Source organism: Myripristis murdjan, chromosome 2 (genome assembly GCF_902150065.1).
Source record: "Myripristis murdjan chromosome 2, fMyrMur1.1, whole genome shotgun sequence".
Taxonomy (NCBI): Eukaryota; Metazoa; Chordata; class Actinopteri; order Holocentriformes; family Holocentridae; genus Myripristis; species Myripristis murdjan.
In genome coordinates, this window is record NC_043981.1 from 511474 (window position 1) to 533817 (window position 22344).

Sequence of the window (22344 nt, forward strand, 5' to 3'; positions counted from 1 at the left end):
AACCTTGACAGTCCTGATGGCTTCCAACGTTACTGGCATGACAAGGAGATCCCACCTGAGATGTTTTCTACACAGCAGAGTGGAGGGGGCGGCATCATGATCTGGGGGGCTTTTTCCTTCAATGGAACAATGGAGCTTCAGGTTGTGCAGAGGCGTCAAACGGCAGCTGGCTATGTGGAGATGTTGAAGGGGGCATCCCTCATGACTGAAGGCCATCGTCTGTGTGGTAATGACTGGGTTTTTCAACAGGACAACGCTGCAGTTCACAATGCCCGCCTGACAAAGGACTTCTTCCAAAGACATAACATCACTCTTTTGAACCATCCTGTGTGTTCCCCTGATCTAAATCCAATTGAGAACATTTGAGATTGGATGGTAAGAGAAGTTTACAGAAATGGACACCCGTTCCAGACAGTGGATGCCCTCCGTGAAGCCATCTTCACAACTTGGAGCAACATTGCCGCTAGCCTCCTGGAAACACTAGCATCAAGCATGCCGAAATGAATTTTTGAGGTGATCACCAAGAAAGCTTTTTTGCCTTTGCCATCAGGAGATCATGACAGTGTGGATACCTGACAGAAAATGACACTGAATCCACATTTTTGATAGATAGATAGATAGATACATAGGTATACTTTATTGATCCCAGACTGGGAAATTCACAAGATGCCAAGATTTGGGCTTTTAAAGGCAGTGGTCTTAAACTTTTGATCAGCTGATGAACAGCCTATTTCAGTTTAATGGTTGTTTGCAATAAATTGCTTACTCAATTTATTTTGTCTCACTCCCATTTCTTCTTTTTGCATTTTGAAGCTCTACTTAGAACCTTCTTAAGATCCAACAGTGCAAAATGTAAATTCTTGCAATTACTCAACTGGTCTTAAGATTTTGATCAGGAGTGTACTGTCTGAACAATGCAGGAGCCCTGAGATCCTGCCTAAAATATGAAGCTCATAAGCACAGGACGTAAATAATGTATGATGCAGTTTTATGGCTGGTAAATTACCTGCAATTGTCAGATGTGCCAAAAGTTAATTTTGGACCTTGTTTCACTAGCTTCATACACCAGAAGAAAAGAGAGGCTAATATTTTACCAAATAAATTACAATAACTTAATTACATATCAAAACAAGTTTATAAGCTGATGTGTATGAGAAAAAGCAGAATGCAACGGATATTATTCCAAAAGCAAATTATTAAACATTTACCTCCTTACATAACTGTAGTGGGTTTTACAGTATTTTATTTATTTTACCTAGACTATGTTAATAATAAGTCAAAAACTAAGCATATTGTCTAATGAACCATTCTGAATATCCAGTTAATTTAAAATGATTGGTTCACCGGTTATCCATGTATATCCCTACACAGAAACATTCAGTAAATGTCAGTGGATACATTTCCAATTATAGGGTTTGGGATAGGGTTAGTACTTTAACAGTTGAAGATAATTTCCCAAAAACTAAGGAAATATATCTCTTGTTTGTAAATAGGGTTGGGCAGTAATACAGTATAATGGGGTAATTAAACAATGGTATGATTGATTACTGTGACATCGCAACTCCTCTTTAGATAGACAGATAAAACAGTTTGTGTTTAAAAAGAATGTAGCTGCTGCAGTGTAGCAGAATTTCAGGGTTGCACCTATAATGACAGAGAGAGCCAGCAAATCTGGATCAAGCTAAGAGCAAAACTTGTGTCAGCAAAGTTGTAGCCAATAATGGAAATAATATAAATTTACATGCCCATATCTGAATTAACTATCAGCTTACTGCTGCAGAATCATACTTATCAAAGAATATGCAGACCTATGTAACTTAACACCCTTAAGACTCAGTGTAGTGCGGCATGCATTTAAAATCTCTTTCTAACTGCATACAACAGTATTTTAAAAAAATAGCTGGTAATACCGCATAGCTCTGTGAAATCTGATGAAGTTCTAACGTTAACAAAATCTGAATACTGCCCAAACCTATTTGCATATAACTGGTTATGAGGTCTATGAAGTCTATGAGGTTTTCCTCCTTTGTACAGCCCAGATTGTCTTGGTTTACACTCAGTGTGTCAGTTACCTATTAGACATGAATGCCAGGTTGGTGCGGTAGGCACAGGACAGGGTGACGGTGCCAACAGGAGTGCCAACTACACCTACACGTACCGTCTGAAAACCTAAAACAACAAACCTTAATTAACAAGCACATCAACCCCACCCTACTCCCACTGCAAATATAAAATGTCTCCTTCAAACATTTAAAAGGCATAATATTTATAGTATGTATGTACTGTATGAGATAGTAGTATTAAATTTGGCCCTTGCTGAAATGCTTTATCTGAAAGGGCAAGTCATTATTTTACAATATTGGCTTGTTTCAGATTTCACACATCCTACTTTTTATTAGACTTCCTCATTTTAAGTGGTAATTTTGAAGTTGGAGAATTAGTGCCATCATTTGACTGTATTTTTCAGTTTTATTTCTCTTCTATATTTAGGCTAAATATGAAGACTTTAAAATGTGGTGTTGTTTTGTCTTCGTACGCGTTCAGCTTAGGTAGCATCAGCTGTAGCTGGTAATCACTGTCTTAGCTTTGCAGTATTCTAGATCACTTATTTGCCAAAATAAAGGAAACTGAGAAACTTATTGATAGTGCTGTGACTGAAAATCCAAAATGGGTGGTTGGGAAGCTGAGTTCACAGTTACCTTCTCCCAGTCCGCTCAGCTGGACTTCCCCAAAGTAGATCCTAGACAAAAGAGGAGAAACAGGAGTATATATACAATACACTGTTTGAGAACATACACTATAGATGGTTATAGATATAATAGGCCAGTACTGACTGCCATAGACTCATCGCTGTTGCCATATATATTTTCACAGATTCACTGTGACTGAGATTTAACAAAGTTAACAGTGACACACTCATACATTTAAGAGCTCCTCAATCAGCAGGTTAGGAGTTACTTCTAGGCTTAAAGAGCATATTGCAGGTTAAAATTTTTACAAAAGTTATACTTAACCTTGTGTGAAAATGACCATGTGAAAAGTTAATGCAGGATTTAATTTGTTTTACAAGACATAAGGGCATGTATTCAGAGGAGAAAGTGGCCGCTTTGAGCAAAGCTCCAAAAAACGCTTTTTTTTCTCGAACATCGCGTCATATGACATAACGGGAGGGAGTCGGTCTCCTCAGCTTTTCCCCAGCTTAGTGCACAGTCGTAGGTAGTAGTCAGTCTGAGCGGTCATGGTATAGTGAGTTGGTCTGTTTTCAGTAGTTTTACATAGCATTTATTTATCGTCATCATGGTAAATTATTGTGTTTGTGCTGGTTGCACAAACTCCAACCTGTCAGGACATCGGCTCCACCGTTTTCGAGGAGAGAAACTCAGTGCGACCATAAATGACAGCAAAACACAGTAGACGCTTACACTGAGCTGAAATGAAACAAGTTCACATAAATTAGGTAAATAACCAGGGCTCTCAAGTTTTGAACTGAGTTCAGAGTAGCCCGGTATAATGTGCCACCCCAAGTGCTCCTGCTATCTAGCTGGCTAGCTCTGCAAAACTGGATACGTGAAAAACAAAAAACCCGACGAGCAGCCGATTTAACGTGTAATAATAATAATAGTAATAATAGAGCTACCGCCGACCACATACGACGGCCGAAATCACGTGTGTGTCAGGGTCATAAGAGCCAAACAGACCAAACATAGCCTAGACTGTATTATCAATAATGAAAATGAAAAAGTCAAATATAAAAATACAGAAAATACAGATTCCTCTACCTGTTGCACTGTTGTAAAAAATAGCGGTGCAACTTGGTGGGCGTTATCCAGGTAATTTCTCTGCGTGAGAAATACAAGGTGTGGTGTGTGCGCGTGTGAACGGGTTGAAATGTGTGTGTCTCACGCCCAATGCGTGAGACTTGAGAGCTTTGAAATAACATAAATAAACAGGCCCTACTGCGTTTTGCTGTCATTTGTGATTGAGCTGAGTTTCTCTCCTCTTCTCTGTTTCACCCCGGGCAGAGCTGAGCACTTCCTGTGTGCTCCACTGAGCAAAGCAGAGGAGAGACAATGAACCAGGTTGAGTTGACAACAACTACACTCATTACTTTACTGTAAGTGCAATAAAAGCTTTGTGAGTAAAAAACAAGTAAGAGTAATTTAATCCACGCAAAATATGGACAGACGGCAAAATGAGGGGCTTTAAAATCAGTTTATCGTTTATCTGGAAGCTGTTTATCTCTCTCTCTCTCCTGCGGTAACGGTAAAGCACTATACAACGTAGTGCGGAGTTATATTATGCAGTGCGAAATATGACGAAATATAAAAGCTCATTAGTTTCTGTTATGGGTAAGTATCAGTACTCCTGCTGGTATTAGACGATGATTACTAGTTATAGCCTGATACGTGATAGCAAACTTTACAATCTTGTGATGTGAAAACAGTCTTAGATAACGCTTGCTAACGTTCATAGATAAATGCGTATATGAACGTATCTACAAGCTAACCCTGGTCACTGACCAAGACACGTGCCCAGTCCTCCCCTGGTTCTCCTCGCACCACAACTGAATCTCTCTCTGCCCGTTATTTCTTCTGACCCTGGTCTGTTCCTGGTCTCTTTGACGCCTAACAGGCTCGTAATTATAAGGCTGTGGTCTATCATATTGATATGAATACACATTCACAACCTCTTCAGTGTCACAACTAGCATTAAGGTAAGGTAAGGTAAGCTTTATTTATACCGCATGGGGGAAACTGTTTTACCACCCGTAGAGCCAGAAAAAAGAAGAGATCCATTATTTTCCTATTGTTCAAATTGACCAGACTCCCTCCCTCCCTAGCTTTTTCAGATGCGGAAGTAAAATTCTCTTGCAAAAACAACTCCAGAGGTCGCTGTAGTATATATATATATGCGTATTTCAATGAAAATTCAGTTCCTACATTATTTTCCTACACATTGATTCACTGGGGTCTCCAACCTGCAATCTGCTCTTTAAGATGTTGTGTGAATAAGGCCTCTGGGTTTAAAAATAAGCAATTAAGTTAAGTAATTAATAATCCAATTGCTTCTGGAGAGTAATTAACACGATTGAAATTCATACAAAGTAATTAATAACTTTACCTGATTACTTTTTTTAAATACTTACCCAGCACTGCAGTTAACACAGCTGTACAAGACAGGTACAGTGCAATTACCTGTATAATATGACATAGTCATGTCCCTGTTTTCTGGATAGTTTATAGGCAGGTGTTACTCTGGTAATTGCCAGCAGTGACTTGAGGAGGAGCGAAAGACGATTGTAGACTGTATATGACACCTTGATGTCCTTGTCACATCTACAGGATAGACAGACACACACATTAGCTAACTAAACTTTGCAGCTGTTGGAGGTAGTTCAAAGTTTAATTGCTGGTCAGAGGCGTTGAACGCAGCCTTTCACATGCATGTAAACACAAGAAATCTGACATCAATCCACTATCACGGATCTGATGTTTAAAGTGGCACTAAATGACCACTGAAGGGTATGAGAGCTCAAACTGTTTGTAAACACACTGACTCCTGCTTCTAGGTTCATGGTAGATTGCTTGTATAAAACCAAAGGTTATGGTGAAAAATTGCATGTTTGGGATGGAAATGAGGAATATCCAGTATTTCATTCTCATTGGGTTTATGCTGGATTATTCTGTATATGACCTCTACTAAAATTTGGTGAATCTACAGAATTTCAGCTGCAATGAGGGGGTAAGTGGAGGGCAGAGGAGGGGCTCATATGGGCCAATACAGAAATTTAGACAGCAACAGAGACAACACAGTGGCTGTAAATTATATGATGGAAATAAAACCCACATCAATGTCTCTCACATTGCAAAGTGTCATTTTACTGTAATAATGCATGTAATATCGCTTCATGTAGCTTTAAATAATTTTGGCAATTTTGGTTGGTAATTTTATTATTACTATTACTTTTACTTCCAGAAATTCCAGTCATTTCCAGTTCCAGTAATTTCTGCTGAATTAGTGATCACCTTATTACACATGATTTGAAATAAATCAAGGTAATTTGCAAAATTACCAACACCACCACCAACAAAAAAGTAAGTTAGTATAAATTACCAGAAAATTCATTTTAAAAAAATTGTATAAAAAATCCTCCAAACAGTTACAAATGAATGAAGATCCACACCTTATTGCAAAGTAGTAGTTTAATGAGATCAGTTAAATAAATCATGTATGTCTCAGTTGAATATGACTGTCTAAAGCTTGACTGGAAGTCATATAAGGTATTAAACTGATTAACATAATTAAAAATCTTTTTATATATTGATCTTTCCAAAACCTTACCTAAAACACTTAAAATAGACACAGGCCTATAGTTACTTTGTTCAACCTTACTCCGTTCCTGAGGGACTTTTGATCGGGCGATTGTGAGATTTACAATGTGTGTTACATAAGGAGCAATAATCTCTGCAGCATCCCTCATGAACATAGCTGGAATAACATCCAAGCCAGTGGCTTTTTTGGTATCCATGACCTTGAGCATTTTGGTGAATCCTTTAGTTGTTATTTGGGTAAAACAAAACTGCTCTTCTCAGATCCCTTTAGACTCATAAAACTTTTTCACCTGAACTTCCCCATAATTGCCTGTGTTGACTGGGAGTTTCTGCACTAAATCCCTTGCTATGGTTGTGAAAAACATATTAGCTATCTGCAACCTTAGCTTTACAAAAGCTTAAGGACTCATTGATATTCAAACCTATGTTATTTTGATTCTGCTAATTTTTTTCATTAGTCCCTAATGACTTTAGAGTTTACCACAAATACTTAGAGTTGTTTTTATGTTTTTCAAGCTTTATCCTAAAATAATTATTCTTGGCCTCATCTATCATTCTTTGTACTTTATTTCCAAGCTTGTGCACCATCGCTACAGTCCTTGATCCGAGTTGAGAACATCATTCACAAATTCTCTGTGTGTGTGTGTGTGTGTGAGTGTATGTGTATGTGTATGCGTGTGCGTGTGTGTGTGTGTGAGAGAGAGAGAGACCTTGAGGGAGAGGGAGAGAAGTTACGAGTATTGAATTGAAGTTCTTGTTAATTGCGTTGTGCAACTTGTACAATGTTTTCCTACACCACACTGCCTGTTCCACACACCTTTATGATCACCTCATTTCTGTTTCATTTAGCTTATGCACAGTTTTGCAGTCACCATGCACATACATACAATAAACAGATAAATGACAGGACACATAATATTTCTGTTCATACATCACACTCATAGCTTCATTAATATTTGACAGTACATAGTTTCTATTCTGTTAGTGCACACACTTTAGTTACTTGTAATTGTCACTGTGTTAAAACATATGTTCTGTTTAGTTATTCTGTTGTCTTTGTCTTTAGTTTTTGGTGTGTGGTCCAGGCAGGAAAAGAGGAGCCTGTGTTACTAATTATTTTCTGTAATATTTTTGTAAGAGCCTGAACATTTGTTTAATGTTCTTTTGTTTAGTTAATCTTGGCCTACCCCCTTTTGTGTTTAATGGTCTGATCAGCCAGTATTTAAGTTTCCTCTGTGTATCTATTTTCAGTTTCTCTTTTGTTCAGTTCAGGTTAAGTTGCCATTCTGTTGAGTTCTGTTTAGTTGACCTCATTTTAGAGCCCAGAACTTTTTGTTAAGTATTTTTGATTTTTTTGTGTTACTGAACTAATGATAGATTTTTCTTTGCATTTGGCAAAATAAATGCCTTTTTTTTTCTTAAACTAACTTGCGAGTCCTTGTGCCTGCCTGCTTGGTCCCTCACAAGTGGAGGAGCACAATGATGGGTCAAGCAGATCCAAGCACCCAGAGAAGGCACCACAAGCTGGCTCCTTGCATGCCATGTATGCTGAACTGACAGCGCAGATGAAACTCTACCTATTGGAGCCAGTTACCCCATGACACAAAAACCTGCTTACTTTTTGGCAGGACAATAAAGGCTGCTATCCATCTCTCGCACAAGCAGCACAAGCCTACCTCTGTGCACCATGTACAAACATACATACTGAGAACATATACTGGATACTGGAACAACTAGGAAAACAACTAGAATTGTCTAATGTTGCCAAGCAGGATAAGATACTGAATAGTTTGATGTATAATCTGCGTATGTGTAATTCAAATAAAAGCATGGAACACAGAAATAAAGAGGATTTCAAAGCAACTGTCTGCTGGAAAAAAAAAAAGATTTGGAAAAGGCAGAGTGATGCTCATAAAGCTGGTGATGGGGAGAGTAGAGGTGTGACTGATTTGAGGCTTCTATCACTTGATTAAGCAGTGTCTAAACCTTCCAGTATATAACTATAACTACATAACTGTAATAACTATGAAGTAGATAAATCGGTATCACCCCAGCATGTGCTAGGCTACCACTGGACAACCCAAGAAGTCATCCCTTAACCAACACGACTCAAAAAAGGAAACACTGCATTTGCCTGTATCTTGACTGAACCGAGGTCTCTAATGGGAAAGCCCATGTGTTAACCCCCTGCAGCACTACGCCTACCTCCTTGATCATACTCTGGCGCTCTTCTACTCTTGCGTAGCATTTCCATTTTTGTTGTACATAGGAAAAATCTGAGACACCCAACACAACAAAACAGTTCTCAAATATAGTAAATATATATAAGGCTCTAAGATATACAGTTAGGTCAATAAGTATTTGGACCTAACTGTTACTATATGTATTTGGCTCGATGAACCATAAGACGCCTGTTTTGACTATGAAGGGAGAGTGAGAAGAAAGAAGATAAAGGGGGAGTAGTTATGACGTCACCAGAACTTGACGGCTCCCACAGACACTCATTATATTCTCTGAAACGTTCTTCAAACTTAAACTGTGTTTTCTACCAAAGTACAACAGATATGAAAATATATTTTATAAACATAAAATACCACTTGACCTGTTTAAACTTCAAAATGGAGTTTTTAGGCCAAAGAATAAGGGAGCTGTTTTTTGCTGTTTTCTCATTTGTGTGTGTTTGTTTACAAAAAGCGCAATGTCAATCTGTTCTGTGAAATATTCAGTAACTTAAATTGACACAACACTTCTCCTCAATAAGACGCATGTTTTTTTGTACTCGTATTTTGCGAGTGGACATAGCACAAAAACTGTGCGATGGAGAACCTAGCAAAAATTTACCAATTCATTGCGGACGGGCCAATTTTAATGTGTTATTGCGAAAAATCGATAAGTTGGATGGCTTTGAAAATTGACACACCACTTCTAAACAAGACGCACATTTTTTGTAATTTATGCATGGACGTACCACTAAAGCTGTGCAATGGAAGAGTCTAGTAAAAATTTGCCCATTCATTATGGATGGATCATGGGACAAAATTACGGTTTACGAGAAATTGGAAAGTCAGATTTCTTAAAATAGTCATAGCCCACTTCTCCCAGTCAGGCCGCATGTTTTCGTGTTTGGTGTATGGGGGTAACACAAAAACTGTGTGAGGAGTAATGGACCAAAATTTGTAAGGAATTAAGTAAAACTAGAAAATTTCAAAGAAATTTTGGATGTTCCTGCTGCTCTATGCATATAGGGCCCTATCTTGCGCCAGACTCCCTAAACCCACTATTTGTGGATTTAGGATTTAGGAAGAGGCGTTCCCCCGTAAAAGTTGCTATCTTGTGCACCTCCCACTATCCGCAAAACACCTGCGCTACCCACTATATTATGCATAGGCGTGTTTTGGGCGTTACGCCAGTTAAACCAATCAGTGTGCCAGGTGCCATTGCCTTTAAGGGCAGGATGCGCTATCCTAAATCCTAAATTCTAAACCCGCGATGGAGAGAGGGAGGTAGATTTTCTCAGGGGTTCTACTAAGGCGAAAGCAAGTTGGCTTTATATACCAGGGTTTCCGCTACATGTAATTGATCGTGGCGCACCGCCACGGCTAAATAAAAGCCGCCACGGCTTGGGAATGATGATTTTTTTTTTTTTTTTTTTTTTTCCGGGTGTTAACACAATTTAAAGTATATTGTATGAATGACCTGTGAAAACGACCCTACATACACACATAGCATATATTTGCGCACATATACTTACTATGATCAGAGTTTTAAATGATAAATTAAATATCACGACATGTTACACTACGCCGCAATTAATTTTATTTTGAAAACGCACCGGAGTTATCACCCGCCTGCTTTGTCCTACTGCTGCGCGCTCAAGAGTGGAGGCGGTAAAAAGCAGAGGGAGAGAAAAGGGCGAGAGCAAGGTACCTAAGCAAGATTAAGTTTAATCCATTTTTTGTTCAAGCCTGTGAAAACGACCCTAATGTTATTAATGTTAATATTGCATTGCGACCGACAGTAGGGCTGGGCGATATGGACCAAAAGTCATATCCCGATATATTTTGGCTGAATATAGATATACGATATATATCCCGAATTTTTTTCCTTAAAGTGAGAGCAAATGTTCAGTCATAGTCAAAGCCAAATATGACATGACGGGGCTGGAGCTTTTTCGGGTTGTGGATGGCTTGCGGCTGGGGCTTCTGCAGTGTTCCTGGTAGTATTTGGGGGGCAGGAGCTGCTACAGGAACATCCTCTCGCTCGGCCCTCTCACCTGCCGTGTCTCCACTGAGAGGGCCGAGTAGGAGGAAGGTTCCTGTAAAGTTACCGGGCGGTTGAGCGACCATGACCGGGGCATCAAAATGCATGTTGTTAAAAAAGCCTGTTGTTAGCGTTAGCTAACGTTCCCTAAAGCTAACGTTAGCGTCCCTAAAAATGCCGGCTAAAAAGTGTGTTGTTACTGTTAGCTAACGTTAGCTAGCACGTTAGCGTTAGCTTGGTAGTGTTGGCCGTGTTGCTAGGGACGCCTAGCGCCCGGCTGTTTGCTTTCTGTTGACACCACATCGCGCTGTGAGTAAATCCAGTCAGCACCAAGTAAACCCCAAGCCCCACCCGGGAGTTTTCGGGGCCGCTCCGAGTCCCTACCTCGAGGCAGGGCCGTTTTTTAGCCATTTGGTTAATAGTAAACCGTAAGCCAGAGATGGTTTGGTTTTTCTCAATTTACCAAGTTCCACTCACTTTAAATTGTATTTATGTGTAGGTGAAGACAGACCTGAGGAACAGGCTGCAGGGGGACCATCTGGCAGCATGCATGCTGCTCAGCATCAATGGGCCACCTCTGGCTGGGGGGTGTCGTCCACCTCAGCACCACAGTTTCAAAAAATCCTGGGGGAAACCCTGTATACATATTATATATTATATTATAGGCGAGTTAATTTGGGAGGTGGAGCCACATGTGTCCAAGTGGACGTGTCACAAGGTTGTAATGATTGAGTAAAATCCCCGGGCGACACCACAGACACACAAGAGGCAGAGGTGGAACTATGTGTAAACTAATTTATTGACAAGGTAGATTGGGCAAATAAAATATTAAAAATAAAAATATAGCACAGCTGCTGGCTTATGATAAAACAATAAAACGTGCTGGCGTAAGTGTCCAATTAAAACAGTCTTTCCTCTAAACAGTCTATATGAGTAATATACTCAGTCCATTCCGGCGGCGTACCGGTATCAGTCTGACTGTGTGCGTGGCGAGGCTCCGTCGGGGCGTGCGTTGAAGCCGCCTGGGCGCGCTCTCGTAACAGCCCAAATTTTGCCGGGTGGTCAGGACCACCCACTATCCGCTATCCCTAAAGTGTGTGCGCAAGATAGCAACTTTAGGGATAGCGCATGAAACACGCCCACGGACACACCTCCAGGCGCAAATGACGGAGTCGGCATAACGGATAGTGGGTGGCGCAAGATACCATTTAGGGATAGTGGAAGTTCCTAAATCCGCAATTTGCGGGTAGCGGGTAGTGGCAGCGGATAGCGGGTGGCACAAGATAGGGCCCATAGTGTCTTGTGTGCTTGCCAGGATTTTGATAAGCAGTTGCTAAAGTGGCATATATGATACAGAGTTTCATTCATGATGTGGAGATGTAAGTGTTTGTAAAGGCATTGTTAGGCAATTGCTAGAATTTTGAGGATGGTCGCTAAGGCGTTGCTACGTGGTTGCTATGGTGGTCTGAGTGGTTAAAGCAACTTAATGCTGGAAAAAAAACAGATTATGACATGAATGGTAAATGGACTGCATTTCGTTAAGAACAAGAAAAGTAGCAGAAAATTACCCCAAATTTGTAATGTATATGAACAGGGGGAAAATAATAAAAATACATACATACATACATACATAAATGTATGAATGAATGAATGAATAAATGGATGAATGGATAAATAAAGAAAGAAAGAAAGAAAAGTCTTGATAATAACACAGCATAACACAGCATGCAAATTAATGAGAACCTGAAATGACACTCTGTGTTTGTGCAGAGCCAGGCTATAACATTGTAAGAAACAGATCCCACTCACTTCTCATTCATCTCCAAGCACCAAGTCTCTAACTCCATGGAGTCACCCTGAAAGAGTAAGAAAGAGAGGGACTTTGACTTTGATGTTTCTTTAATGAACAAGTATCTTAACACCAGCTATAACAATAATCAACCAAGCAATCTAAAAACTAAAATAAAATACCCAAAAACCCATTATCCATAACAGCAATGCTAGTAACTACCTTAGAAGAACCGCATGTTGGGCAGTTACAGGTAAGCAAAACTGAGTTATGAATAACTGCGACATGTTGCAGGCTTAAAAGATTAAAATAACAACAATATTAAGTACCACACAGACCTATATTTTTGACTAGATTAGCTCATTTTCCCTCATACCTTAGCCCTCATGGTATTATGCAACATTTTGCAAACAAGTTGTTGCAGATGAGGAGTTGAGTTTGATTAAAATGGTAAAATCACTATGTTAAAAACTGAAGTAAGAAATCACTGGCTGAAGGACTAGGTAACCTAGGTTTGCGGTTGATAATCTTCAGAAAAGGGCTAGAGCAGGGGTCACCAACCCAGTCCTCAAGGACCCCCTGTCGTGCAGGTTTTGGTTTCAGCTCTGCTCTTGCACACCTGACCCAATTAAGGCCCATGCATCTTCCTGCACGCCCTGTTCAGGTAGATCTGCTTCAACCAATCAGCATGAAGCCCTTAAATGGATCAGGTGTGAAAGAGCAGAGCTGAAACCAAAACCTGCAGGACAGGGGGCCCTTGAAGACTGGGTTGGTGGTGGGGGTGGTGGGGGGGGGGGGGCAGTAGTATGCCTGTGATAACACCGATTGAAAAATAAGCCGAAGTGATACCTCTTCTCTCAATAGACAAGCTAAGCCAGTGTGCTGCTGTTAGCCAGTGAAAATAGAGCGGAGTGGCAACTCTTCGCTTTGTTACACAATCTATGTCAAAAAAACTCATAGGATCTGCACGATTCACACAAGTCACCCAAATGGCCACGAAGAAAGCGAGTTGCACTTTTCGGCGCGCTGTTTGCATCCCTGAAAATAATTCCACACCACCGACGTGCTGTTTCTGTTCGAGACTTAAGTCTCACTTGTGTCAGTTTCTGACTGCTCCATTGAGCCAGAGGACATTGCGCAACAGCTGGGCAGGATGAAAAATTGGTGCGGCTGAAAGCTCCACTCGCTGTAGCTCGCGTCTCGTGACCAACTTATAGTTGCGGTTAGGAAATCACGTTTTATCATATCGCGATATTATCGCAAATGCAATTAATCGTTCAGCCCTAATCTCTATGTTAGCTCCAAAATGTATGAAGGCACACAGACATAAAGTACCTGTCTAACAGGCAGCGTGAGGGCATAACAGCTGGCAAAAATGTTTTTCAAAATGGTGTCGCCAGTTTTTCACACTGTCATACTGTTGGCGTCACTTTGTTTCAAAAACAAGAGATTGATTGACTCAATCTTTTGTTTCAAAAACAAAAGATTGATGTCTCATATGTTTACGTTTGTTAGATAGTACGGCCACTAGAAGCCAAAAATGAGTTTTTTTGGGGATAAAAACCTGTCTCACAGAGTGAGTAGTAGAGTGGAGGAAGGGCACCCATTATATCAGAACGCTACAGTATTCTTTCAATATACTGTATTGTTTATAAAACCTAACCTGTGATTTCTCCCAAATTACAGCAGAAATCAAGATGATATTTTGCACACATGGGGCCCTATCTTGCACCAGAGTCCCTAAACCCGCTATTTAGGGATTTAGCATTGTGCAAGAGGCGTTCCCCCGCAAAAGTTGCTATCTTGCGCACCTCCCGCTATCCGTAAAACACCTGCACTACCCGCTATATTATGCATAGGCGTGTTTTGGGCGTTACGCCAATTACACCAATCAGTGTGCCAGGTGCCATTGCCTTTAAGGGCAGGATGCGCTATCCTAAATCCGAAATCCTAAACCCGCGATGGAGAGAGGGAGGTAGATTTTCTCAGGGGTTCTACTGAGGCTAAACCAAGTTGGCTTTATATATATACATACATGTGTGGGCTCCGCGCGGCGAGAGATGGCCAAAAACAGCAGTTATACCAGTAATGATATTATTATCATTATTACTGATGATGATGACAACAAAAACAAAAACAATAACAAGATACCGTTTAGGGATAACGGAAGTTCCTAAATCCGCAATTTGCGGGTAGCGGGTAGTGGCAGCGGGTAGCGGGTGGCACAAGATAGGGCTCATGAAGTCTCACTTGTGCTGACCTGTTTAAACTTCAAATGGAGTTTTTCGGGCAAATTATGAGGGAATGATGAGGTTGCGATTTTAATGAGTTATTGCAAAAAATTGGAAAGTCGGATCGATTTAAAAATTGACACAACGCTTCTCCTCACCAAGATGCACATTTTTTGTATTTGCCGCATGGATGTAGAACAAAAGCTGTGCGATGAAGAGCCAAGCAAAAATTTACCAATTCATTGCGGACAGGCCAGTTTTAATATGTTGCGAAAAATCGATAAGTTGGATCACTTTGAAAGTTGACACACCACTTCCCAATAAGACATACATTTTTGGTATTTTGCACATGGACATGGACAAAACTGTGCAATGGAGAGTCTAGTAAAAATTTGCCCATTCATTACGGATGGGAAAAAAGTTCCGGTTTACGAGAAATTGAAAAGTCGGATTGCTTAAAAAAGTCACTTCTTCCAGTCAGGGAGAAGTGTGCTATGGGCACAACATACACAGCCACACATTTATGTAACACAGTGTAGTGCTATCTAGTGGTTCTCTTTTTTAGCAGCATCATATCATTAGCTGAAATATTTTTCAAACCTAAACTGTGTTTTCTTCCAAAGTACAGCAGATATCAAGATTATATTTGTTTTTTGTTTTTTTATTAATGTTTTTTAAGTGGGAATACAGCAGTGGAGATGAAGAAGTGACATTACACGTATTTCCCGTTTTTGACTTGATAAAACAAATAAGCAAACAACAAAACAACACCAAGGCCCAGAAAGGGGGCTCAACAGAACATTGACTCTGCAAGGGGAGGAAAAAAAAAAAAAAAAAAAAATTTAGACAGATAAATGAATATAATGTGCAATGAATGTATACCATAAACTAAAACGAATAAGAAAAGTTCTTGACAAACTTTAAATTCCAGCGTCCATAGAGTACAATGAATTAAAGCACAAGTCTAAATAAAAACTATACAGAAATATGCATACATATATACACATATACATACATATCAAAACATATAACCATGCGCACCCATATAAATGTGCATGTAATAAAATTAAAAAGGGAGTATAAAGTAAAAACAAACAAACAAACAAAATAGATAGGGGAGGGGGTCAGTCAGAGGGCAAAGTTTGCAAAGAGTTAAAGTAATCTATGAAAGATTTCCATTTATGAACAAATCTAGCAGTGTTACCTTTTACTGAAAATCTTATCTTTTCTAATGAGAGAAAAGACATAACATCCCTGAGCCAAAGGGAGATGGAAGGGGCCTTAGGGGATTTCCATGAAAAAAGAATGCGGCGTCTTGCTAAAAGTGATGTAAAATTTAATATATTCAACTGTAGAGAGTTGATATTGGAAGAATCAACAGAAAGGCCAAAAATTGCTAAGAAAGGACTCATAGTAATATTTTTAGCCAGAACCCTAGACATGGTCATAGCATAGTCACTCCAAAATTTTTGTAAACTGGGACAGGAGAAAAACATGTGGCTTAAGTTGCAGGAGGAAGCATGACACTTATCACATTCATCTGCAAGACTTGGATAAATTTCAGATAGTCGAGATTTTGATAAATGAACTCTATGTAATACTTTAAATTGAATCAGTTGTAGCCTTGCACAAGGTGTGCTTGAGCGTATACTGCGAATGGCTTCGTCCCATAACTGATCTGTAAAATTCAAACCCAGCTCCTGCTCCCAAAGAATTCGAGCTTTAGTGACTGAGTGGCCGTCAAATGTCATAAGTTCTGCGTATATCTTGGATATGAGAGAAGTTTGATTAGGTTTCATAGACAAAAAATTATCCCATGGCTGGTTAGCAGGTAGGGAGGGATAGCATGGAAACAGAGTGGAGGCACAATGTCTGATTTGAAGATAGCGAAACAAATGGGATGCAGGTAAATTAAAATCTGATGATAGATCTGAGAAGGTGGAAAAAATTCCATTTTTATAGAGATCCTTAAAGTGCTTAATGCCTCGACTCTGCCAGAATGTGAAAGAGGTGTCGATAAGTGAGGGGGGAAACAGATGGTTTTTGGTTACAGGTGACAGGGTGGATGGTGACACAAATTTAAAATGGCGCCTAAATTGAAACCAAACCTTAAGGGTGGACAGTACCACAGGGTTACCAGTAAATCTGGAAGGATTCACCGGTAGGGAGGAAGAGAGTAAAGCCATTGGGGAAGACAAAGAAAATGAATGAGTCTCCAACCTGCACCATAACAACTCTGAAGAATGAAGCCAATAGGTCAGTTTGTGAATATGTGCTGACCAGTAATAGAAGAGAAAATTGGGTAATGCAAGACCGCCACTGAGTTTGAACTTTTGCAATAATGAATACCTCACCCTGGGCACCCTCCCACTCCACAAAAAGGTGGTAACCATTTGGTCCAATGATTTGAAAAACTTTTTAGGCAAAAACAAAGGAATACATTGAAATAAAAAAATAAGTTTAGGCAATACAGTCATTTTCACTGCATTAATTCTACCCAACAATGACAGGGGTAAGAAGTTCCATCTCTGTAGGTCTGACTTAATCTGAGTCACCAAGGGGAAAAAATTTGCGGTATAAAGAGAATGTAGAGTACGAGTTACATTGATCCCTAGATATTTGAACCCCGACAAGCTTAGTTTAAATGGAATATTGGATTGTTTAAGTAATAAAGCAGATGAGTTAATGGGATAACATTCACTCTTAGGAAGATTAACTTTATAGCCGGAGAAGGAGCCAAATGTCTTCAGCAGAGACAAAACTGATGCAAAGCTAGTCAGAGGATCTGATACGTATAGAAGCAGGTCATCTGCGTAAAGTGACAATTTGAGTTCAATCCCGGCTCGAAAGACTCCATGAAAAAGAGGGAGAGACTTTAGTGCAATAGACAGAGGTTCGATGGCTAAAACAAAAAGTAAAGGGGAGAGAGGACATCCTTGTCTGGTACCGCGTGATAGTGTAAAAAAACTGGAGCAAGTGTCATTAGTATGAATGCTAGCCTGAGGGGAGGTGTAAAGAAGTTGAATACAAGATATAAATCTATTACCAAGTCCGAATTTATGAAGTGTAGCAAAAAGATAATCCCATTCAACACGATCGAATGCTTTCTCAGCATCGATTGAGATAACAACTTCGGGGACTGGAGAAGAGTTTTTAGAAAGAATAACATTTAAAAGTGTGCGAACATTAAAGAAGAGCTGACGCCCCTTGATAAAACCGTTTTGTTCCTCTGATATAATAGTAGGAAGAATCTTTTCAAGCCGAGTTGCTAGGCTTTAGCCAAAATTTTTACATCTACATTTAACAAGGACAGAGGTCTGTAAGAGGCACATGATGTAGGGTCCTTACCTTTCTTTAGAAGAAGGGTTATGGACGCTTGGGTTAAGGTCGGAGGTAGTGAACCACGTTCAAGGGACTCATTGTACATAGAAATGAGAAGAGGGGCTAATTTGTCCATGAATTTTTTGAAAAACTCAACACCAAATCCATCTGGACCAGGGGCTTTGTTGCTCTGCATGGCTTTAATGGCGGCTGTAATTTCTTGCAAACAAAGAGGAGCATCGAGCCCATTAGCAATGTCTTGGTCAACAGTAGGAATACTGAGATTTTCAAAAAAGGAGGACATTTCTGCTGTCTCAGATGAAGATTCAGATTTATAAAGAGAGGAGTAATAGGATTTAAAAACTGCATTAATGGTTATTGGATCGGAGGTAAGTGAGCCGGTAGAATTTCTAATTTGGGGAATCAGTCGAGACGCAGCTTGCCTCTTTAGTTGATGTGCCAATAGTCTGCTTGATTTATCACCATGTTCATAGTAATAGCTGCGGGATCGAAGTAGAAGGCGTTCCGCATCTGCTGTTGTTAGAAGGTCAAGCTCTGATTGTAAGTCGAGTCGTCGCTTCAACAAGCTGGGAGTTGGATTGACTGAATTCAGTCGGTCTATGTCCTACCTTTAACATTCCATCTCAAAAATCTAATACTTCCAATATCAAAATTGTGTGAGTTATTATTGGTCATCTACAATGTTACTTGACTAAGAGATGAAAGGAAAAAAGTGACTGTGTCCCACCCACAACAAAAAGGGGTAACCAAACAAACAAACAAAACAAAACAAAACAAAAAAAAAAAAAGAGAGAGAGAGAGAGAGAAAAGCAGAGACAAAACCCAACAACCCCTCACCCACCCCCCCAGCGCACATCAGATGTTCAAATCCCCAAACGATAAGAACAACAGTGCAGACTCCTACAGGAGCCATTCTCCAAGAGAGATGCTTTCGACTATGCAGCTAAGTTTAACAAATGAGTCCCTGCAGAGAGTTGAACTTTAAATATAAAGAGCAAGGCACATATAGTCAACAGTTTGAACCATTCAAATACCTCCTGAGTATATAATGTAGCCCAACAAGCAACTTCATGACTTAAGGAGAAAAAAAAAAAAAGGGGGTCTGTTTCACGTTACATTAATCAGGTTATAGTGAGCTCCAATAGGACAGGCTTGATTACTAGGTCAACTAAATTAACACTGTGAGCTATGAGAACACTGTGAAACGAGTAGGCGTATAGATTAAAAGATAAATAAACAAAAATAAACAAAAGGCATTAAAAGGGATCAACTAAAATAAGTGAGCCATCACCATCAATACTGTTCTGTTCTCATAGGCAACAAAGTCCAAAAGAAAATGACGACAGAACGTCGTGTGTGTGGAGTTCACTAACTCACCCAGGTACATGAGTCAGGCTTGAAGAATAACAGCTAGTGGAGGTGTCATCGCAATGAACAAGAGTCTCTAGTTAGTTATCGTTTTGATGAATGACTTGGCTTCCTCCGGTGATGTAAAGTCCCGTTGCAGACCACGGTGGGTTATACGCAGTCGGGCAGGATACAGCAGGCCAAATCTGACTCCCTCAATTTCACGCAGTTGCCGACGAACATCGTTGAAGGAGGCACGAGCCCGTGCCGTCTTGGCAGAGTAATCCGGGAAGACTGAGATGGTCATATTTCGGATTTTAATCCGCTGCAGTTCTCTCGCCTTCCTGAGAATATCAGCGCAGTCTGTGTAGTAATGGAGCTTCGCCACAATGGCACGGGGACGATCACCAGGTTTAGGTTTGGGCATAAGAGACCGGTGTGCTCTATCCACAAGCGGCTCCTTGTCAAGCTTAAAAGCTTCCATCAGTAGTTGGGACACACCGGTGGCGGAGAAGGAAGTGGAGTCGTCCTCCGGGACACCAATAATCCGTATGTTTTGACAGCGGGCCCTGGACTCCAGATCGTCACATTTGCCTTCCAACTTCACGAATTCTTTGGCTAAATGATCAACTTTGGCTTGAAGAGCAACAACGTCATCTGACCAGGTGGAAAGCGACTGCTCCATCTCAGTAACGGTGAGTTTGAGTGTCGCGACATCAGTCTGCATAGAAGAAATATTTGCAGACAGTTCTGTTTTTAGAGCGAGCAGCTCGGTTTTGATGGAGGTGAGATTGGCACTCAGAGCTGTCTGAAGCTCAGCCTTGAATATGGATGCGACATCATCACGCAGAGTGGAGAGAAGTTCAGTTTTGAGTGCAGAGATGTCGGCAGAAGAAGGTGATGTGGGGCGTGCCTCACCTGGGGGCGCGGACTCACTGTGGGGCGGTGAGCAGGCTGTAGCAGCAGGCCGCAGGTTGGGCTGAGAATTATTTCCAAGTTTTTGTGCCTTGGGGGGCATTTTCGTGATGGAAATAACCAAACCGAGGTAGAATCAGGTCAAACCTAAACTGTAAAACGATGTGAATCGTGCCTTATGACGATGAAAACAAATTAACTCCGCGGGAGCTCACCAATGAGCGTCTTACGCCATGTCTCGCTAAGCCGGAAGTCCAAGATTATATTTGACACACAAAAAAAAATTCCATTGGTGCTGACCCCCCCAAAATGGTATTATGCTAATAATTTTTAAAACATCTCAGACAATATTGCTCTGCTGACCCTCCTCCAGGATCCAGCGTCAGACCATGGAAATGCTTAACCAGATTTTATTTCTTTGTGTGATGACAACTTTTTTGACTTCCAAAACCAAGGAATAGGTTGCTTTCACATGACGTCACATTGCTGTATCGTGAGAGCGCGAAATTCAGATGGAGGGCAGGAACTGAAGTAGCTTAATTACTGAGGATCTGCTGTCTGAAAAAATGCCAATGTTTTGTGTAGTTTACGGCTGCTCCAAACGTTCTAACCGAGAAAAGGAAAAGGGGTTTTATAGAGTACCAAAGACTGTCGTTCACAAAGGTGAAAAATGTAAAAAGCTCACAGAACAACGCCATAAAAAGTGGATTTTAAATCTACGTCTGCGGTCGGGAGGAGCACAGTCTGCTAATGCCCGTGTCTGCAGCGACCACTTCGTCAGAGGTATGTTAGCTAGCTAACTTGGTTTTTGTGGCTGTGTTTATATAGCACTATGTTGTCGTTAAATGCTAATTTACTTAGTAATGATTATTAAGTTACCGGTAGTCTAATATGGACTTCATTGGGTCTTTTTAGGCTGCCCTAGTGCTTTGGGTGACGTTGAGTCGGTAGACTGGACTCTAAAAAAAAAAAACTAAAACGACTGTCAGGCTAATGTCGTCGTTAAGATGTGTTGCATGTTTGTTGACATTATAGCCGCTACTGCTAGCTGCTAGCATCTTAACACATAAAACAATATAAGAACAAACACTCACCCTGGCGAAGACCAAACGATAATCATCGTGGAGCCGTTTGGTACCGAGGTTGTGGGCCCACCCGCAGACAAAAAAGTTATATGCCTCCAGACTTTTATAGGCTTTCATCTGCTGTCTGGTGTAGTATGATGTCTGAAGGACCAGATAGTTTGTGATATCAACAGCCTTGATTGTCGGCAAATCTTTAAGTTCTGTCGAAAACTCACTCATCTTCATGAGATTCGGGTCACGTCCAACATATTTGCTAATTAATTGATTGTATCTTTGTCTTGAAACTGGATCTAAATCCGTACAATACAGACTCTCTGCAACGGTTTCCTCCATAGATGTTCTCTCCATTTTTACTTCCTGCCCTCCATCTGAAATCTCGCCGCCTTCGCGTGTCATCATAACCACGTGACTGAAACCCAGCTATTGATTTTTGATTTTTGACATGAGAGTGGCAGCACAGAAGTGCATCATTCACAATGAAAAAGTGGACATTGTAAAATCAAATCAAATACGTGTTTGGATGGCCAACAGAGAATTCACCTCTTACGGAAGATTATTTCTTCAGTTACTCCTATAATCCTTTCTCATTTTTGTCAGTCTTTTATTGAGAATCTTCTTGTTTTTTTTCTTTAACCTGCTGGTTTCCTAGCCTCTCAGTTGACAGGAACAGTCTGAACAGTATTGTTGAAGTCTATTCTAAATCACAGGTGTCAAACAGAGATCAGCAGATCCTCCATGAGGTTCAAAGCATTTTAGCGTTTTATATTCATGTTTTTCTGGACATTTATATTTTTACCAGACTTTTGCTTTATCCAATAATTCAACAGATACATTTACATTTAAGTCTATTTATTTGTCAGTATGTTTAACACTGGCATTTAATTTAGACGTCATTTGATACTGTAGCTCTTATGCATAATTTATTGCTGTCTGTATGTCACTGTGTTGTTTTTTTATTTTATGTGCATGCTGCTCCATACCAGTTCTCCCTTTGCATGACTAATAAAGTCAAAGTCAAAATAGGCAATTCTATATAGGGACGT

At 40.2% G+C, this 22344-nt stretch overlaps 1 protein-coding gene across 1 annotated transcript in view; it reads right to left on the minus strand.

Annotated features, from left to right (window-relative positions):
* atg13 (ATG13 autophagy related 13 homolog (S. cerevisiae)) overlaps positions 1-22344 on the minus strand; it is a 94545-nt gene that overhangs the window by 56294 nt on the left and 15907 nt on the right. Inside the window, 4 exon segments of the mRNA XM_030070677.1 lie at positions 2073-2169; positions 2700-2740; positions 5196-5336; positions 12402-12448. Of these exon segments, the coding sequence (XP_029926537.1) occupies positions 2073-2169; positions 2700-2740; positions 5196-5336; positions 12402-12448 (326 nt within the window).